Source organism: Sphaeramia orbicularis, chromosome 9 (genome assembly GCF_902148855.1).
Source record: "Sphaeramia orbicularis chromosome 9, fSphaOr1.1, whole genome shotgun sequence".
Classification (NCBI taxonomy): Eukaryota; Metazoa; Chordata; class Actinopteri; order Kurtiformes; family Apogonidae; genus Sphaeramia; species Sphaeramia orbicularis.
In genome coordinates this window covers 55,219,455-55,235,649 of record NC_043965.1, presented here as the reverse complement: position 1 = coordinate 55,235,649, position 16,195 = coordinate 55,219,455, and the positions used below count along the sequence as shown (strand labels likewise).

The window sequence follows — 16,195 nt, the reverse complement described above, 5'->3', positions numbered from 1 at the left end:
ATAACAGAGAGGAAGTGGATTGATCCAATAAATCAGTATCAATGATATCAAGTTGGAATTTGAATTTTTTACAGATCTGATTGAAATATGACCAAAACATGGGCTATTTCTGTAATAGAATAAATACACAGACCTGGGTGATAATAAATGGCATCTGGATACATTTCCCAGAGCTTTTCATTTGGCCGGTAAGATACAGGGCCCTTGGTCCGATTTTATATACAATATTTTATTTAAACAAACATTACAACATCAGAAGTGCTGAGGCCAGGTATAACAAAATGAAGTTATACTAAATTAAAGCAGAAATCCAGTTTCCCCCATGGCCTAAATTGTTTTCCCCTGGGAGCTGAGGAAGCAGCAGAATTTCTTCTCTAATCTCCTCCCCCTGCAGTCCAAACATCTTCCATGGCCAGGACAACAGTAGGAGTGAACTGATAAGAACTGATAAGAACTGGTACCAACTCAAGGACAGAATGACCCACTGGAGTCTCTTTATCCTGCACACACATTCCACAGTTCCATAGCACATACATGCATTTCCTTGCCCCAAACCCCAAATCTCATCTTCTGTCTACCTTTTACCTTTCACCCTGTCCCTCAAATTCCTTTCAAATCCACAAAAACATTCCAGCATGTGTCCACATGTACTGTGTGAAAACTGTATGATGTCTTATATTTGTGCTTTGCCTTATCTTGTTCTTCGCTGCAATTTTTGAAGAAAAGGGTTCTGTGGTGGCGCACCAGTTAGGAGCAGCGGCCCCATGTCCCTAATCATGGAACTCAGTTTCGTTTGATGTACTTTGTACTGTCACATGACAGTAAAGGCAATTCTGATTCATTACAAGAACGATGACAAACTCACATGAAAGCATTATTATTTCACAGTTTAAGGTAAATTCACACCTCCTATGATCTGTCCTTTTTTCCTAAACAAAGGGATTAGTTGGATTTGTGTAGTTGTAATGGTGGACACTGGAACTGGAGCTGGACTGGCACAAAGAAACAGAAACAGAAAACTAAAGGATAGAGTGAAGGAGCCCAGATGAAAACAGAGGGAAACCTGTGCATTGAACCCATGGATAGAACTAAGGATAGAGTTAAAGGAATGAAAACAGCTGCAGTTGTCCCTCTGCCTTCTCCACAGCTATAGAATGCTTCTGTTCTTTACACACATGCATGGGAACATTGGATTGGACTCTAGTGTGTGTTGGTAGCTCAGTCCAACACTTGGTAAACACTTGTGTGTTAGCCACAGGGCTAGCTCTTTAGCATTAGCCACAGGGCTAGCTCTGTGACGGACGGGGCTAATCTGTTGGATTTGGAGCATTGGTTCAGTCCAAACTAAGGGCTTTGGAAGGTCACACTGAAATGGGTCTGGATGCAGTTGAATGTTGATGCCAGGGCCTGGATACTAAAGTGTCCTTCAGGAACCAGACCGTTCTCCCAGTAGAATACTGTGAATGCAGAAGGCTGAAGCAGCTAGAGCTGATCTGAACTAATGCACAATGAGGAAGACGAAGAAGGACTGAAGGCATTTAGGAAAAGGACTGAATACTGTGGGTTAAAGCTACAGCTAATACGGATATGACTGGGACAGGTGTGAACCAGCGGTCTGTGAGGAACACTGAGGAGAACAGAGGAAAACACACATAGAAGCAGGAGTCGCACCAACAGTTTGGTTTACCTGTGGTTTTCACTCCAGTTACTAAACTACGACACAAACGGACTTTAGGAAGTTTGTTTGTTGTCTCGTTTCAAACGTCACTTTGCACCTGAAACTTTCTGTGTGGAAAAAAGAAATGCACAGTTGGAAAGAGGATCCACTCTTCAGTCCTGAACTTCAGAACACCTTGGACACAGTTCTGCCCTTATGACAGTAGGTGCTAGTGCTCATGGGAAATGGAGTCTGTGTCCCTTAAAAACACCAACGATTCAAACTGAAGGTGTCGCTGTAATCCACTTTAAACCAATTCTCTGTACAGGACCTTTAAACTGTTCCAGCTCTCTCAGATTTCGTACTACAACCCCCTTCGCTTGCTCAGAGGTCCATTTAACTTGATGAAAACTTTTCCAGTCCTTGACCAGGTGGCTTGAATTTGAGTTTGTTTTCTCAGCAGATGGCCATTTCTTGCCATCTCAGCCTTTTTCTTTGTCAGACGCTCATTAACATAAACCCCTCAGTGCCCTTCAGTTTTCTTGATTGCTTCAACACATCAATCTTGTGCTAAAGATTAACAAACTGAACACCAGTTGAAGACTTATTTTTGTCGTCTTTGCGAGGAATTGTGTGACATGCAGAGGTGTGTTCTTTCCCTACAGATATGTTCTTCCTGTTCAGGTATTGAATCTCTTGCTCCTGGAGAGTGTACAGTTCCTCAGGTGGTGTGTCTTCACCATGCTGGTCACTGGCTACAGCCCTGGCATAGCTGCCATGTTTGGTTTCCACACCACTGATGATGACATCATTAATGCAGGAATACTGCTGCAACTTATCGATCCGTTGTTCCAACAGCTCAATCTTAATCTTTGTGCTTCACAGTTGTCTTCAGCTCACGGACCTCTTCCATTAAGCCCACAAGATCGGCCTGCTGTGACCACTTTACTAGATTCCTCAGACAGAAAACTGAGGGACTTTTTAATCTCCTCCAACTCCTCTGCCAACCTTTTGGTTTACATGTTTTCCACTTAGGACACACAAAAAAATACCTATGGAGACTCCAGGAAGGCTTGAGGGCAAAAGGTTTAGTCATCGGCCACCATGTGCTCCTAGGCCTCAAATGATACCTCCATAAGTCCTCCTGCTTTGGAAGAAATTTCAAAAATATTTGAAGCAAGATTTGACTTCACCAGCAGTAATATTTCCAATGTTAGCTGATGACACTGTATTTCAGTGATTTATAAAGGATTGAATGAAGATTCAGACCAGGGAAGAAGCAGTGGCAGCCATCTTGTCAGTCACTCCTGTCTGGTATAAAACCAGTCTGGTCCAGTTGCACTAATTTACCTAAAAGGGGGCTCAATCTGTCAGCCAATTTTTTTTTCAAACACATATCTTTATTGAGGTTTTGACAAATTACATATATTTTCTGACATGAATTGACAACATGGTGTGGGTCTCCCCTGAACACAAATCCCCCGAACCCATCCATGAATTCAACGATGGACAATCAACACTTTTCCAATGTCTAGCTATAAGAGGCTTTGCATGTATTACACAGAGGTTCACCAGCCTACTTTGGTGAGTTCTAAGGGCTAAAGTTTCTGGAAGAAGACCTAGAACACAGATCTAAGGGCACATTGGGATTTCTTTGTCTATAATATTGGAAATGTTGTTCATTAATCTTCTCCCAAATTCTTGCATATGTTCACATTTTTAAATACAGTGATACAAGGTACCTCTCTCAGTTCCACATTTTATACAGATGTCTGGGATATTGGGGTTGAATTTGTGAAGTTTTTCAGGAATTATATAGGTTCTCAAACGCCAGTTATATTGAATTAATTTAAATCTGCTATTAATGGAGATTGTTTGCACCTAGGAACAAGCTTTCTCCCATTCCTGCTCTGTAATACCTGTTTGGAGGTCTTCTATCCATGCCAATTTTCTATAATTTGAGGACTCTTTAGTCATTTATATCATTTTGTTTATATATCATTGAGCTCTTCCCTTTACTATAGGGGTCTGATGTTGCTATTTCTTCTAAAATACTTAAAGGAGGACATTGATATGACTGCATCTTGGAGCAAATAAAACTATGAATCTGAAAATATTTGAACAAATGGGTTTGAGGGATTCCAAATTGTGTTTGAAGAGTTTCAAAGGACATTAGATTATTACCTTCTTATAAAGGTCTGAAATCCTTTGTAATCCCAACTGCACCCATTGCCTGAATCCAGGATCAGATTTACCTGGTTTAAATAATGCATTGCTCCCAATGGGGGTAAATTGTGATATCCCAGGTTGTTCTCTGAAGATGTCTTGTGTTCCATACCAAACTCTAATTGTGTTTTTTAGAAATGGGTTAACTGTGTTCTTCTTAAGTTTCTTCAAAGAATCTGAATACAGATACCTATCTAGAGTAAGTCCTCTGGCATTTTCTCTCTCTATCTGAACCCAAGGTCAATTGGAATGTTCAGAGAACCAGAAGAAAGCCGATCTGAGCCGGGCTGCCCTAAAGTACCATAAGAGGTTAGGTTAGCCAAAATTTTAGAAAAGAATTTCCCATCCTGATTAAGCAGAGGTAGGACAAAAAGAGCCCACGTCTTCTGGGTCTTTACCCTTTTTGTGTATCAGTGTAATGAGCGCTTCTGTTAGGGTGGGAGGAAGGACCCCGTCAGAGTGGGCTAGAGTCAACACTTTATGGAGATATGGGCAGAGAATTTGGTTAATTTTTGATACAGCTCACCTGGAAGGCCATCAGGACCTGGAGCTTTATTGCTTTTAAGTGAAGTGATGTTTTTGTTTTTTTTTTTTACTTTTTCAATAGAGATTTCTGAGTTCAGCTGAGCTGATTCATTTTCATCTAACTGGGAGAGATTGCATTTATCCAAGAAATCCTGCATAGCCGTATAGTCTGTATTGTTTTTGGAAGTGTACAGATTTTTGTCAAATTGGAGAAATTGATCTTTAATGTCCATGGGTTTCATCAGAATCTCACCTTTATCAGATTTAATTGTATGTACTGTGTGATCACTTTCCTGTTTTCTGATTTGTGGGGCTTAGTCTTTTGCTCGTTATTGAATTCAAAAAATTCTCTTTGGTAAATAAGAACGCCTTACTAACTCTTGCTGAGAGTATCTTTTTCTATTCATATTTTAAGACTGATGCTTTTTTTGTACTTCATTGGAAGGAGTTTGTTCATTCTCTTTGTCCAGAAGGTTGATTTGGTTGTCCAGTTCAAGTAATCTGGTGCTTTGAATGCCTCCCAGAGAATAGAAGGGATGGTTTCTGAATTATCATTAGTATCAAAATTGAGGGATATTTGAGCTTCTAAATAATCACAGAACTCTTCTTCAGTTAGTAACAGAGGATTCAGCCTCCAGTTCGTACATGGCTTCACCATGTTTTGAATATTCACAGTGGGAAGGCAAGGGCAAGGCAGGTTTATGAGTCTAGCCCAATTCATACACAGGGCAATTCACAGTGTTTTACAAAAATGGAAAAGAGACAGGTTAAAAACACACAATTACAATTAAAATATAATCAATAAAACAAATAATCAATGAAAACAAAGTAAAAGGTCAGAGGTCAGATAGAACCCTTTCAGTTGTTCTATGCACAGTTGAACAGAACTGTTTTCAGCCTGGACTGAAACACTGACACAGTTCAGGTCTGTGTGACGTCATCAGGAAGAGTGTTCTAGAGTTTAGCTGCAGAGAACTGAAACACATAGAACTGAAACACATAGAACTGAAACAAAGCTGCACCGTCTTTAGTCCTGACTCTGGGCACCAGCAAAAGACCAGTCCCTGAGGTTCTCAGGGTCCCAGATGGTTCATATGGGACCAACATGTCCCAGATGTACTTTGGTTCTAGACCATGGACAGACTTCTAGACCAGCAGAGCTGTTTTAAAGTCTATTCTCTGAGCCACAGGAAGCCAGTGCACAGATATGAACACAGGACTAATATGGTGGTCCTTCCTGGTTCTAGTCTGGACCTGAGCAGCAGCGTTCTGGATGTACTGCAGCTGTCTGACAGCTGGTTTAGAGAGTCCAGTCAGAAGTTCAGTACAGTAGTCTAACCTGGTCCAGATAAATGTATGGATAAGTCTAAGTCTGGTTTCGACAGTAAACCTTTGATTCTGGCAATGTTTTTGAAATGGTCAAAGGCTGATGATGGCATTGACTGAATGTGGCTATTAAAGTTTAGGTCTGAGTCCATTATTAGCCCCAGATTTAGAACCTGAGTTTTAGCTTTTAGAGTAACAGATGACTGCTGACACTTTCTCTGGGTTTTTGTGGACCAAAGACAATGACTTCAGTCTGGTCTGAGTCTAGCTGGAGAAAGTTGTTTTCCATCCACACAGTGATCTGTTGGAGGGTTAGGGTTAGACTGATCTGTTGGAGGGTTAGGGTTAGACTGATCTGTTGGAGGGTTAGGGTTAGACTGATCTGTTGGAGGGTAAGGGTTAGACTGATCTGTTGGAGGGTAAGGGTTAGACTGATCTGTTGGAGGGTTAGGGTTAGACTGATCTGTTGGAGGGTTAGGGTTAGACTGATCTGTTGGAGGGTTAGGGTTAGACTGATCTGTTGGAGGGTTAGGGTTAGACTGATCTGTTGGAGGGTTAGGGTTAGACTGATCTGTTGGAGGGTTAGGGTTAGACTGATCTGTTGGAGGGTAAGGGTTAGACTGATCTGTTGGAGGGTTAGGGTTAGACTGATCTGTTGGAGGGTTAGGGTTAGACTGATCTGTTGGAGGGTTAGGGTTAGGGCCCATGTTCACCTGCTGTCAGCCAGATGTAAATCTGAGTGTCGTCTGCATAGTTATGGTAGGACACATTATTACTGTGTATTAACTGGCCCAGGGGAAACATGTAAAGATTGAACAAGAGGGGTCCCAGGATGGACCCCTGGGGGACCCCACAGGTCACTGCCATTTGGTTTGACACACAGTTTCCGATTTGAACAAAATACTTCCTGTCCTCAAGGTAGGACTTGAACCATTTCAGGGCAGGACCACAGATGCCTACCCAGTCCTCTAACCCCTGGAACAGGATCACATGATGGACTGTGTCAAATGCAGCACTCAGATCCAGCAGGACTCAGACTGTTACTGTACCTGGGTCTGTGTTCAGACAGATGTCATTGGTCACTTTGATCAGAGCAGTCTCAGTGCTGTGATGGGGTCTGAAGCCTGACTGGAAATCATCAAAGCAGTTGTTCAGTAGAAGAAAGTCAGAGAACTGTTGGTGAACAACTGTCTGAAGGACTTGACCTAAAAACAGCAGGTTTGATATGGGCCGATAGTTGTTCAGTACTGTGGCATCAGGACTACTGTTCTATAGGAGAGGCCTAATGACAGCAGTTTTCAAGGCCCATGAAAATGTTCCAGATTGGACTGAAATATTAACTAAGTGAGTGAGCTGGTAACAAACTGCTCAGCACAGATTTTATTTTGTGAAATGTGTCAGCTCTAGGTGTGTGGAAGGCTGCAGTGGGAACTGTGTTGTGGGATTAACTGAGTGTTTAATGCCCTGAACCTCGTCATTAAAGAATTTTGCAAACTCATTGCACTTCAATGTGGAAACTAGTTCTGTGCACGTTAAAGGGCTGTGATCTGAGATCCAAATATGATGGTATGTCACATCTACAGCATATGGCATTAATTTGGCTTCTACGAGAAAGTCATCTATCCTGCTGTATGAGTTATGCATTCCTGAGTAAAAAGAGCGTTCTCTGCCAGTCGGATTAGCGATTCTCCAAATGTCAGTCAAATTAGTATTATTGATGAATGTATTCAGAAAGACACTCAAATTACTTCTGTATTCTGCAGGTGGAAGATCTATCTGAATACGGGTCTATGTTTTGGCGTTTTGATGTGCAGGTTGAACATGTCCACCTCAGATTTGGTCAAATTGGATTCAATACGTCCAAGTTGGTGACTGTATGTGACATCATATGATAATGGCGGTGCAACGAGTTCTGAGGTTTTGTCATGAAACAAGTAATTGTTGTAACTCATTTGTACATTGTTGAATCTGCATCAGTTTTCACATGTAGAATAAGAGGATAGAGTTTTTAAATGTTTGAAAATGTCCTATTAATTATCTAACTAGTTAATTTTGTCTGTCTGCTTAATCTGGTTTGAAAGGAATGTGTTTGTTGTGTTTTATTCCATTGCATTTCAGTGACCACCTCTTCTGTTCCTTTGTGTTTTGATGTAGAGAGAAGCCAAAGGTGGATTTTAAGTGAAACCTGAAAGTTGTGTGTGGACAAAGATCACCTGATTCCAGCAAACATGGATGGAAGACCCACCTGTGAGCAGTGTGGAAAGACTTTCACCACAGCAAGTTACCTAAAAATCCACCAACGCATCCACACTGGAGAAAAACCATATACCTGTGACCAGTGTGGAAATGCTTTCACCGCAGCAAGTGCCCTAAAAAAACACCAACACATCCACACTGGAGAAAAACCATATGAGTGTGACCAGTGTGGAAATGCTTTCACCAGAGCAAATGACCTAAAAATTCACCAACGCATCCACACTGGAGAAAAACCATATGAGTGTGACCAGTGTGGGAATGCTTTTACCACAGCAAGTTACCTTAAAAAACACCAACACATCCACACTGGAGAAAAACCATATGAGTGTGACCAGTGTGGGAATGCTTTCACCACAGCAAGTAACCTAAAAATCCACCAACGCATCCACACTGGAGAAAGACCATATGAGTGTGACCAGTGTGGAAATGCTTTCACCACAGGAAGTTCCCTAAAAAAACACCAACGCATCCACACTGGAGAAAAACCATATGAGTGTTACAAATGTGGAAATGCTTTCACCGCAGCGAGTTCCCTAAAAATCCACCAACGCATCCACACTGGAGAAAAACCATTTGAGTGTGACCAGTGTGGAAATTCTTTCACTGCAGCAAGTACACTAAAAAAACACCAACACATCCACACTGGAGAAAAACCATATGAGTGTGACCAGTGTGGAAATGCTTTCACCACAGCAAGTACACTAAAAACTCACCAACGCATCCACACTGGAGAAAAGCCATATGAGTGTGACCAGTGTGGAAATGCTTTCATCAGAGTAAGTCACCTAAAAATCCACCAGTGCATCCACACTGGAGAAAAACCATTTGAGTGTGACCAATGTGGAAATGCTTTCATCAGAGTAAGTCATCTAAAAATCCACCAGCGCATCCACACTGGAGAAAAACCATATGAGTGTGACCAGTGTGGAAAGGTTTTCACCACAGCAAGTTACCTAAAAAAACACCAACACATCCACACTGGAAAAAGACCATATGCCTGTGCCCAATGCGGAAAGAGTTTCACCCACATGAATGGGCTTAAACATCACCAACGCATCCACACTGGAGAAAAACCATATGCCTGTGCCCAATGCGGAAAGCGTTTCACCCACATGAATGGACTTAAACATCACCAGTACAGTCACACTGGAGAAAAACCATATAACTGTGACCAGTGTGGGAAGTTTTTCACCAAAGCTAATCATCTAAAAATCCACCAACGGACCCACAATGGAGAGAGACCCAAGTCCATCCCATAATTTCAGACCCACAACCCAAATCCATCTACACTTCACATCTGTCCTCACTTTTGTCCATTCACAAATATAAAAACTTCTAAAATTATAATTACTCTGTCTTAATTTAAAGACATCTTGAATGCTATTTGGAACAATATTATTTTTTGTTATAGAAATCATATATAATATCCTGCAATTTTAGGAGTTTCACGAGGAATAAATCAATTATTAGTTACTTCAAAATAGGGCTGCACAATTCTGGTAAAAATGTGAATACCGATTCTTTTGCTTAGAATTGATATCACGGTTCTCTGGCACAATTTTTTTCACAAAATATTTATTCTACTGTTGTCAAGGAAAATGGGTTCTTTTACCTCTGATTCGCATCTTTCATATCACTCTGCAAGTAGTCCGGTCACTTACGCAGTGTTTGCTGTGGAATTGATCTGTTGGTGTGGCTGTGTGTAATGGGGAGGGGGGTGCACATGTGTGCGTTTCGGCCAGTTACCAGTGCGTGTGTTGGTTACCGTCCTACTTGTACAGTGGGGGTACAGGGTGCGGTCCGTGCTCCCGCAGAAGTGAAAGTGAAACTTTATGTTCATTTACCTTTTCCCTGCACTTATAGTCCCGGTTGCTAAGCGACGTCAGCTGATCTGTAAAAGCTTGCAGCACAAAGAAACTTCCCAGCAGCCCAATGACATATTTTTAATATAAAATTTTTGTAGAGGGCAAGACTTTTGATTCTTGATTAAAGGCTGAGTTATCCTCACCCGCAAAGAAAAGAAAAGGAGAACAGCGCAGAAGTCAGAGAAGTGAAAATGAAAACACACTTGGATCTGGACGACAGGAAACAAGACCGACATGAGATTAACACTGATGAATGTGAACCTTAATTGGGCAGGAGTTCAGGTGGATGACTCACCACTGCCACTGGGGTTTTCATCCATGTCATTCTCTTTACCGCAGACGTTCCTCTGCTGTCATTCACTCTTTCTTCACTTAACTGCAGCCGACAGCAGCAGGCTCACATGTTGTAAAGACGCTTTACCATTGGTTGAGGGAAGAGGCGGTGGCGATTCTGCGTTTTTGGGCATTTATTTGTCATGCAGCCGTGAAATAAAATAGAATCGTCCATGTTTAGAAATGAGATCGCATTCATGTGTGAACGAGATCGCGATCTTTTAAAGATTAATTGTGCAGCCCTACTTCAAAATATCCTACTTTATTACTTACTTTATTAATAATTAGGTATGTTATCAGTACAGGTGCAGTTATTGTCACGTTTATGTCAGTGAAATATGACTTTGTCCTTATTTGATTTGTTTATGAGACGTATCTTACGCCAAATGGCAGTTGAAGTGTGACTTTGAATCTTGCTCTAGGCCATGCAAAAAGGCTCTGGACTTATCTTAAAGTTATTTTAACGCTGCTGACCTCAATATAAAACACAAAGTGAAAATGTATGGAACAAAAGAAAAGAAGAAATGAAATGTTATAAGTTGTTTGCTTGATGAGTGTTTTTGATTTGCAAATCTAAGTTGTATTCTGATTTCTACTTTGTATCTGTGTATTTAAACCTTTGTGCTGAACAGTGATGAAAAGGTCAGGTTCAGCACAATGTGTCTGTTTTACAATGTGGAAATATTTTGTGGTTAAGGTGAGCTGAGTGTAATCTTAATTATGAACTTGGAAACTTACTGTGGTCAAGAAACGCGAGCCTCGACCAAGGCGTAACTCTTGAAGCTCTTTGTGGTTAAGCTATGCTATCTAAGCTGAACTCCCTGTGCAAATGTCAAACCAAGGCCTGACCCTTGATCAAACGGTCAAATGTGTAAGTGCTGTTTTGCAGATTTTGCAGATGTCCAATGCACTTGTTAAACTTAAAGTGAACTTTCAAATATGTGTGCGCTCAGAGTGATTGACATATGTACTGACGTGTGTACTGACACATTTTACCCAGCAATTGTTAACCAATCATATGTGTTTGTTGAACTTATGTAACTAAACATGGGAGTCTTCAAAGAGTCACTAAAGTCTATAAAATGTAATGTAGAAGATTTTTATGGGTTAAATGAGTAGTGTGTTTGATGAGATACTAGTGGTAAACTTCCTTCTCTGACAACTCCCAGTTTTTGGATTTTTGTGAATCACTGCTGTTTTCAATAAAGCAGATTCTGGGTTCACCTTTTTTAAACTTCAGCCTTGCCTATTGGTGGATTTTTTCTTCATTCTCCTATTGTGTTTTTCCATGGGCAGCTTTAAGTGGTCAGTTTCTTTACCACAGTAGTTAACCCCCATGGCTTGGCAGCCCGGCCTCTGACTGGACCTCAGTTTTAACGGGGTATCTGAGCAGGATAGAGAACACCGGCGGTCATGCACTTTACAGACACGTAGAGTTAAGGCCAGGGCACAGCAAAGATAGTTACCTGGTGTTCAAATATAAAGGTATCTGGGGCAGTAATCCATGAACTAATATTATTGTAGGTTTTTGGGATTATTGTGCTACGTGCTTAACGTGTTATCATGTGCATCACTGAGTGTTCTTTAAGTCTTATTAAAGCATAGACTCAGAAATTCAAATCACACTGAAATTGAAAAAAGGTCAAAATATAAATAATGCTGAAATTCAAATAATGCTGGAATTCCACAGACTCCTGCTCTCCAGGAGGCACAGACTCAAACACGACCTCTTGATTTTTTTCTCATTTTTCTTGGTTCTCATCATGTAATTGTCTTTTGTGAATCTCCTTGGGGGCGTTTGTGAATTTTGAGGAAAATCAAAGTCTGTGATTTGAACTGGTCCGTTTTTGTACAAGTGGACACCTGGTGCTGTCATCAGTCAGGTTTGTCCACGGTGCAGGATCATCAGCCACAGCTGGAGGACCTTCCTTTGTTGATGATTCAGGTGCAGGTGAGGAGGTGGTGGGAAGAACTGGAGTGCTCTCAGTTGTTTGGGAAGTGCTGGCTGGGACATCCTCTTGGGTTTCCTCAAAGGACTCCCTAGAATCTACACTGAATAAGACCATAATGATCAGCCTAATTATTTCCATTTTAAATCATCCAAATCAGACATTATATTAGACTGGATAAATACTTTAACCCATAAAGAGCCAAACACACACCATCGACCAAAACCATCCACTGATCTAAAATGTTAAATCCCTACTGATCCACTAATCTTATCAATACAGGTGAATAATTGGTGTAAAATGCAGTTTGTCGTCTTTTCATGGTCATCAGATATGACCCATTTAGACGTTCAGAGGCTCTGTAGTTACCATGGAAACACCATCATCTTCTATAGCAGTGTTTCCCAACCAGTGTGCAGCGGCACATTAGTGTGCTGTAAAAAATCATCAGGTGTCCCGTGGAAGATTATCCAGTTTGACCTGACTGGTACTGGAAGAACAGCGTGATATAGATCCATACGACTGTATGCACTAATGATCCACTCAACCACAACAGTCTCCTGTTTGCCTTTGCAAAAACAGAAATAACAGTGAAAGTGAACCAGCCCCGATGCGGTGTGATCTGCTGATAAAGCCCCGCCCCCCACTAGGGATGCGCGGATTAGCGAGTAACCCACAAACCCCAGGTATCAGGTTGGAGTGGGGGGGGGATATGCCTCCCATTACACATCGGACTTCAATCCGGGGGTTCGTCTGAGGGGTCGCTGACGAACTGCTGTCAGCTTTCTTGTTCCAAACACTCCGTGACAATGTGCCCCCCCCCCCCCCCCGTTTCCATTATAACGCAAAAATTATTGCATTATAACGCACTAGTTTTTGCATTGGGATCTGCATTCTGGATCGGACCGTGTCAGGTCTGACACAGCCAGGCCCGGACTGGCTAATCAGAAGGACCGGGACAATTCCCGGTGGGCCGGTATAATATTTGGGCCGCGAGGGCCGGAGTTCACTTTAAATATGTATTTTATATTTTATTTATTTATGTATTTATTGGGGGCCGGTGTTCAGTCATAGCACTGAGTTGACCACGTAATCTGCAGCTGCTGTTCCTGGGCCCCACCCCCTCTACTAGTAAACTGTTTGTTTTCTTCCTGTTTTTTCTGCGGACACACCATGACCTGGCGTAACATCTCCTTGCATACGGTTAGTAGCTCTGTACTGTAGCTGTGGAGCATATATGATCTGTACTCTGTAGGCTGTGGATGCTCAGCTGTGTTTGCTGTTTGAGACATGGAGAATAGAAAGAGCAAAGGTGGTGTAGAGAAGACAAGAATTAAAAAGAGGAAAGCTCTGGAAGCAAACGCAGCCAAATGTGACAAAATCTGCAACTTTTTCACAAAAACGACCTCCGGTTGGAAACAACTAATAAGGACGATGAACCGGGTAAACCACCTTTCAAGTTAGTTAATTATTGAGTCAGTGAATTATGTGGCATTGTGACATGGAACATAACGTTATGTCATTTAAATAATAGTGTGATGCGACGCCACGTAAGTGGGAAACTTTGTCTTGTAGCTCCTCAGAGTCAGAAAGCAGATCCAGCAGCAGACAGCAGCCATGAGCCCACAAGTCCAGAGTAGGCAGGTAGGACTGCTCAGAGAGGGAAGAGGATTAGAAGAAATAGACTACAATGAAGACTATGGTGTAGGCCTGTTCAGTATGAAAGGTGCTCTGAGATGTTAGATGATTCAGCACTACATGAATGAAACTGACACCAAGGCTTTGAAAATAGAAGATTTGTGCTGAGAATTCTGAGCATTTTTAAACTGTGCTTTAGTGTCAGAAGCAGAGCCAGGAGCCAGTAGTGATGAGGGGATTGTTCCTGTCAGGATGGAAGGAAAAGGTGAGCTGTTGGAACAGACTGTGTCAACAAGCATTAGTTCCAGTAAAACCACTTTCTAGACCCAAACAATAATACTGGCCTATTTTATTTTTTATTATTAAAAGTGAGACAGTAAATACACAAAGCCCACAACTGAAAGGCAATAGCATAAAGTAATATTAAATAAACCTGCATATTTAGCCAATGTAAATATCTTAATTAGTTCAGTAAGTCCAAATGTCTGTAGATATTATTTTTTATTGTGATCCAGGTGCAGGCGAGTCTAGGGAAACTGGAGGAAGTGTGAAAGGGAGAGCAGAGTCTACTGATGACAGAGGAGCAGCTCAGCAGCACAACCCTGAACCACTAGGCACAAATGACACAGATGAACAGGAGTCTGCTGTTAGCTTTGATTACTTTGCTCACCCTCAGTCACAGGATACACATATTTTTTTCTTATCATCCTCATCAAACCCCTAATATCACTATACCAAAAGTTTTCAATAGTATCGATGGAACAAACCGCAAGTAATTTGTGATGGAAATCTTTTGTTGCAGAGGATACAAAAATAATAGTTATTAGAAAGTGCAGCAAGCTTTATTTTTATTTTTTTTAATTTTTAATATTTTTATACTTTCATTTCATTTCAAACATTTTAAAGGTTTGAAAAATGTTAACACTTATAAGAACAAAAATATAGATTCTGTTATTGTTGTGTTGTGAGGAATAATAATGTTGGAGATGTCAATGTGCACTCACTTTTGAAATAAATCCACATTGTGCAGCAACCTTTACTTGCGCTGAATTGGAAATATTTTCGAAAATACACTGAATTAAATGGCTTTGTAGAACAGTGTGTAGACCTAACATGTCAGGTTAGAATTGCATGATTTTAATAATAATGGGTCGTGACCTAAAGTGGGCCGGTCTGAGGTATGAAACTCCAGGGCTGAAAATGAGTCTCAGTCCGGCCCTGCTCCACAGATACAGTACAGAGCTACTAACCGTATGCAAGGACAGATTACAGCACGTCACAGTCCGTCTGGGTCTGCTTGCTAGTGGAGGGGGTGGGGCCCAGGAACAGCGGTTGCAGTTTACGTGATCAACCCAGTGCTATGACTGACCCCCCGCCCAAAAAAAAAAAAAAAAAAAAAAAAGTGTATATATTTATATATATATTTAAAGTGAACTCCGGCCCTTGCGGCCTAAATATTATACCGGCCCACCGGGAATTGTCCCGGTCCTCCCGATTACCCAGTTCGGGCCTGCCTTTGCTTGTTCAATCTCTCCAATCTTACTTGCCAGCGTTGTTGTCAACATAAACAGGTTGATGTTTTTCATGTTCCTCTGAGCTTTTCATTAAATCTTATAATAACAATATTTTTATTAAATGCTTTCCTCTTCACTTGTTCCTGCCCCTCTTCCTCACTCTCATCTCTCCCATAGTTTCCTGCTCTGATTCTTTTTTTTTTTTTTTTAATTTGTTTTTTATTGTCGCGAGATGACATGAGAAGTCATTCCATAAACATGGCAACGAATGTAAATATGGTGTTGATTTACAGATATATTCATTATTATTCTATATTACCCCTCTATCTCCTACTAAATGTAAAAATGATGTGGTTTCCTGGTGTGTCCACACATACCGGCACGTTTCTTCTTCTTCTTCACTTGTAACGTCCGTCAACATCCGGTTTTTTTTTTTTTAAACACGTTTTATTGATTTTAGACATATAAAACACAAAAACAAGACCCCCCCACCCCGACCCCTCAGACAGCACATGCCAGTTACAGACTTATACAAATGAGGAACAGAAAAGAAACAAAAAACAAAACACCAGTCATCATCATTATACTATTATACTTGGTGTCATTCAGAATTTGAGGGTTGCAAAGCTAAGCCTTCTTCCATTCAGAAAAATGTTTGCCCATCAGTAGTAGATGTTTCAGATCTGCAGGTATATAATCTAAGAAGGGTGACCAAACTTTGAAAAATAGTTTGTCCTTGCCCTTCACAACAGCTTGTAACCTTTCATGAGGGAGGATATTACAGATCTCCCTGTACCAAAGTGCAACATTAGGTGGAAGAGTTTGGATCCAGTTCTGCAGTCTGCACTTTTGACTACGGCTGTAAGAAAATATTGGTTCTGCAATATATCACCATATTTAATTTCG

At 41.1% G+C, this 16,195-nt stretch overlaps 1 protein-coding gene across 1 annotated transcript; it reads left to right on the top strand.

The window, feature by feature from the left end:
- Positions 1-8,043: 8,043 nt before the first annotated feature.
- Positions 8,044-9,912, top strand: LOC115425665 (zinc finger protein 420-like; the record flags this gene model as incomplete). Its single annotated transcript, XM_030143347.1, has 2 exons — positions 8,044-8,686; positions 8,855-9,912. Coding segments are annotated over 2 exons (1,038 nt in total), but the record flags the coding sequence as incomplete, so codon positions are not given.
- Positions 9,913-16,195: the final 6,283 nt, after the last annotated feature.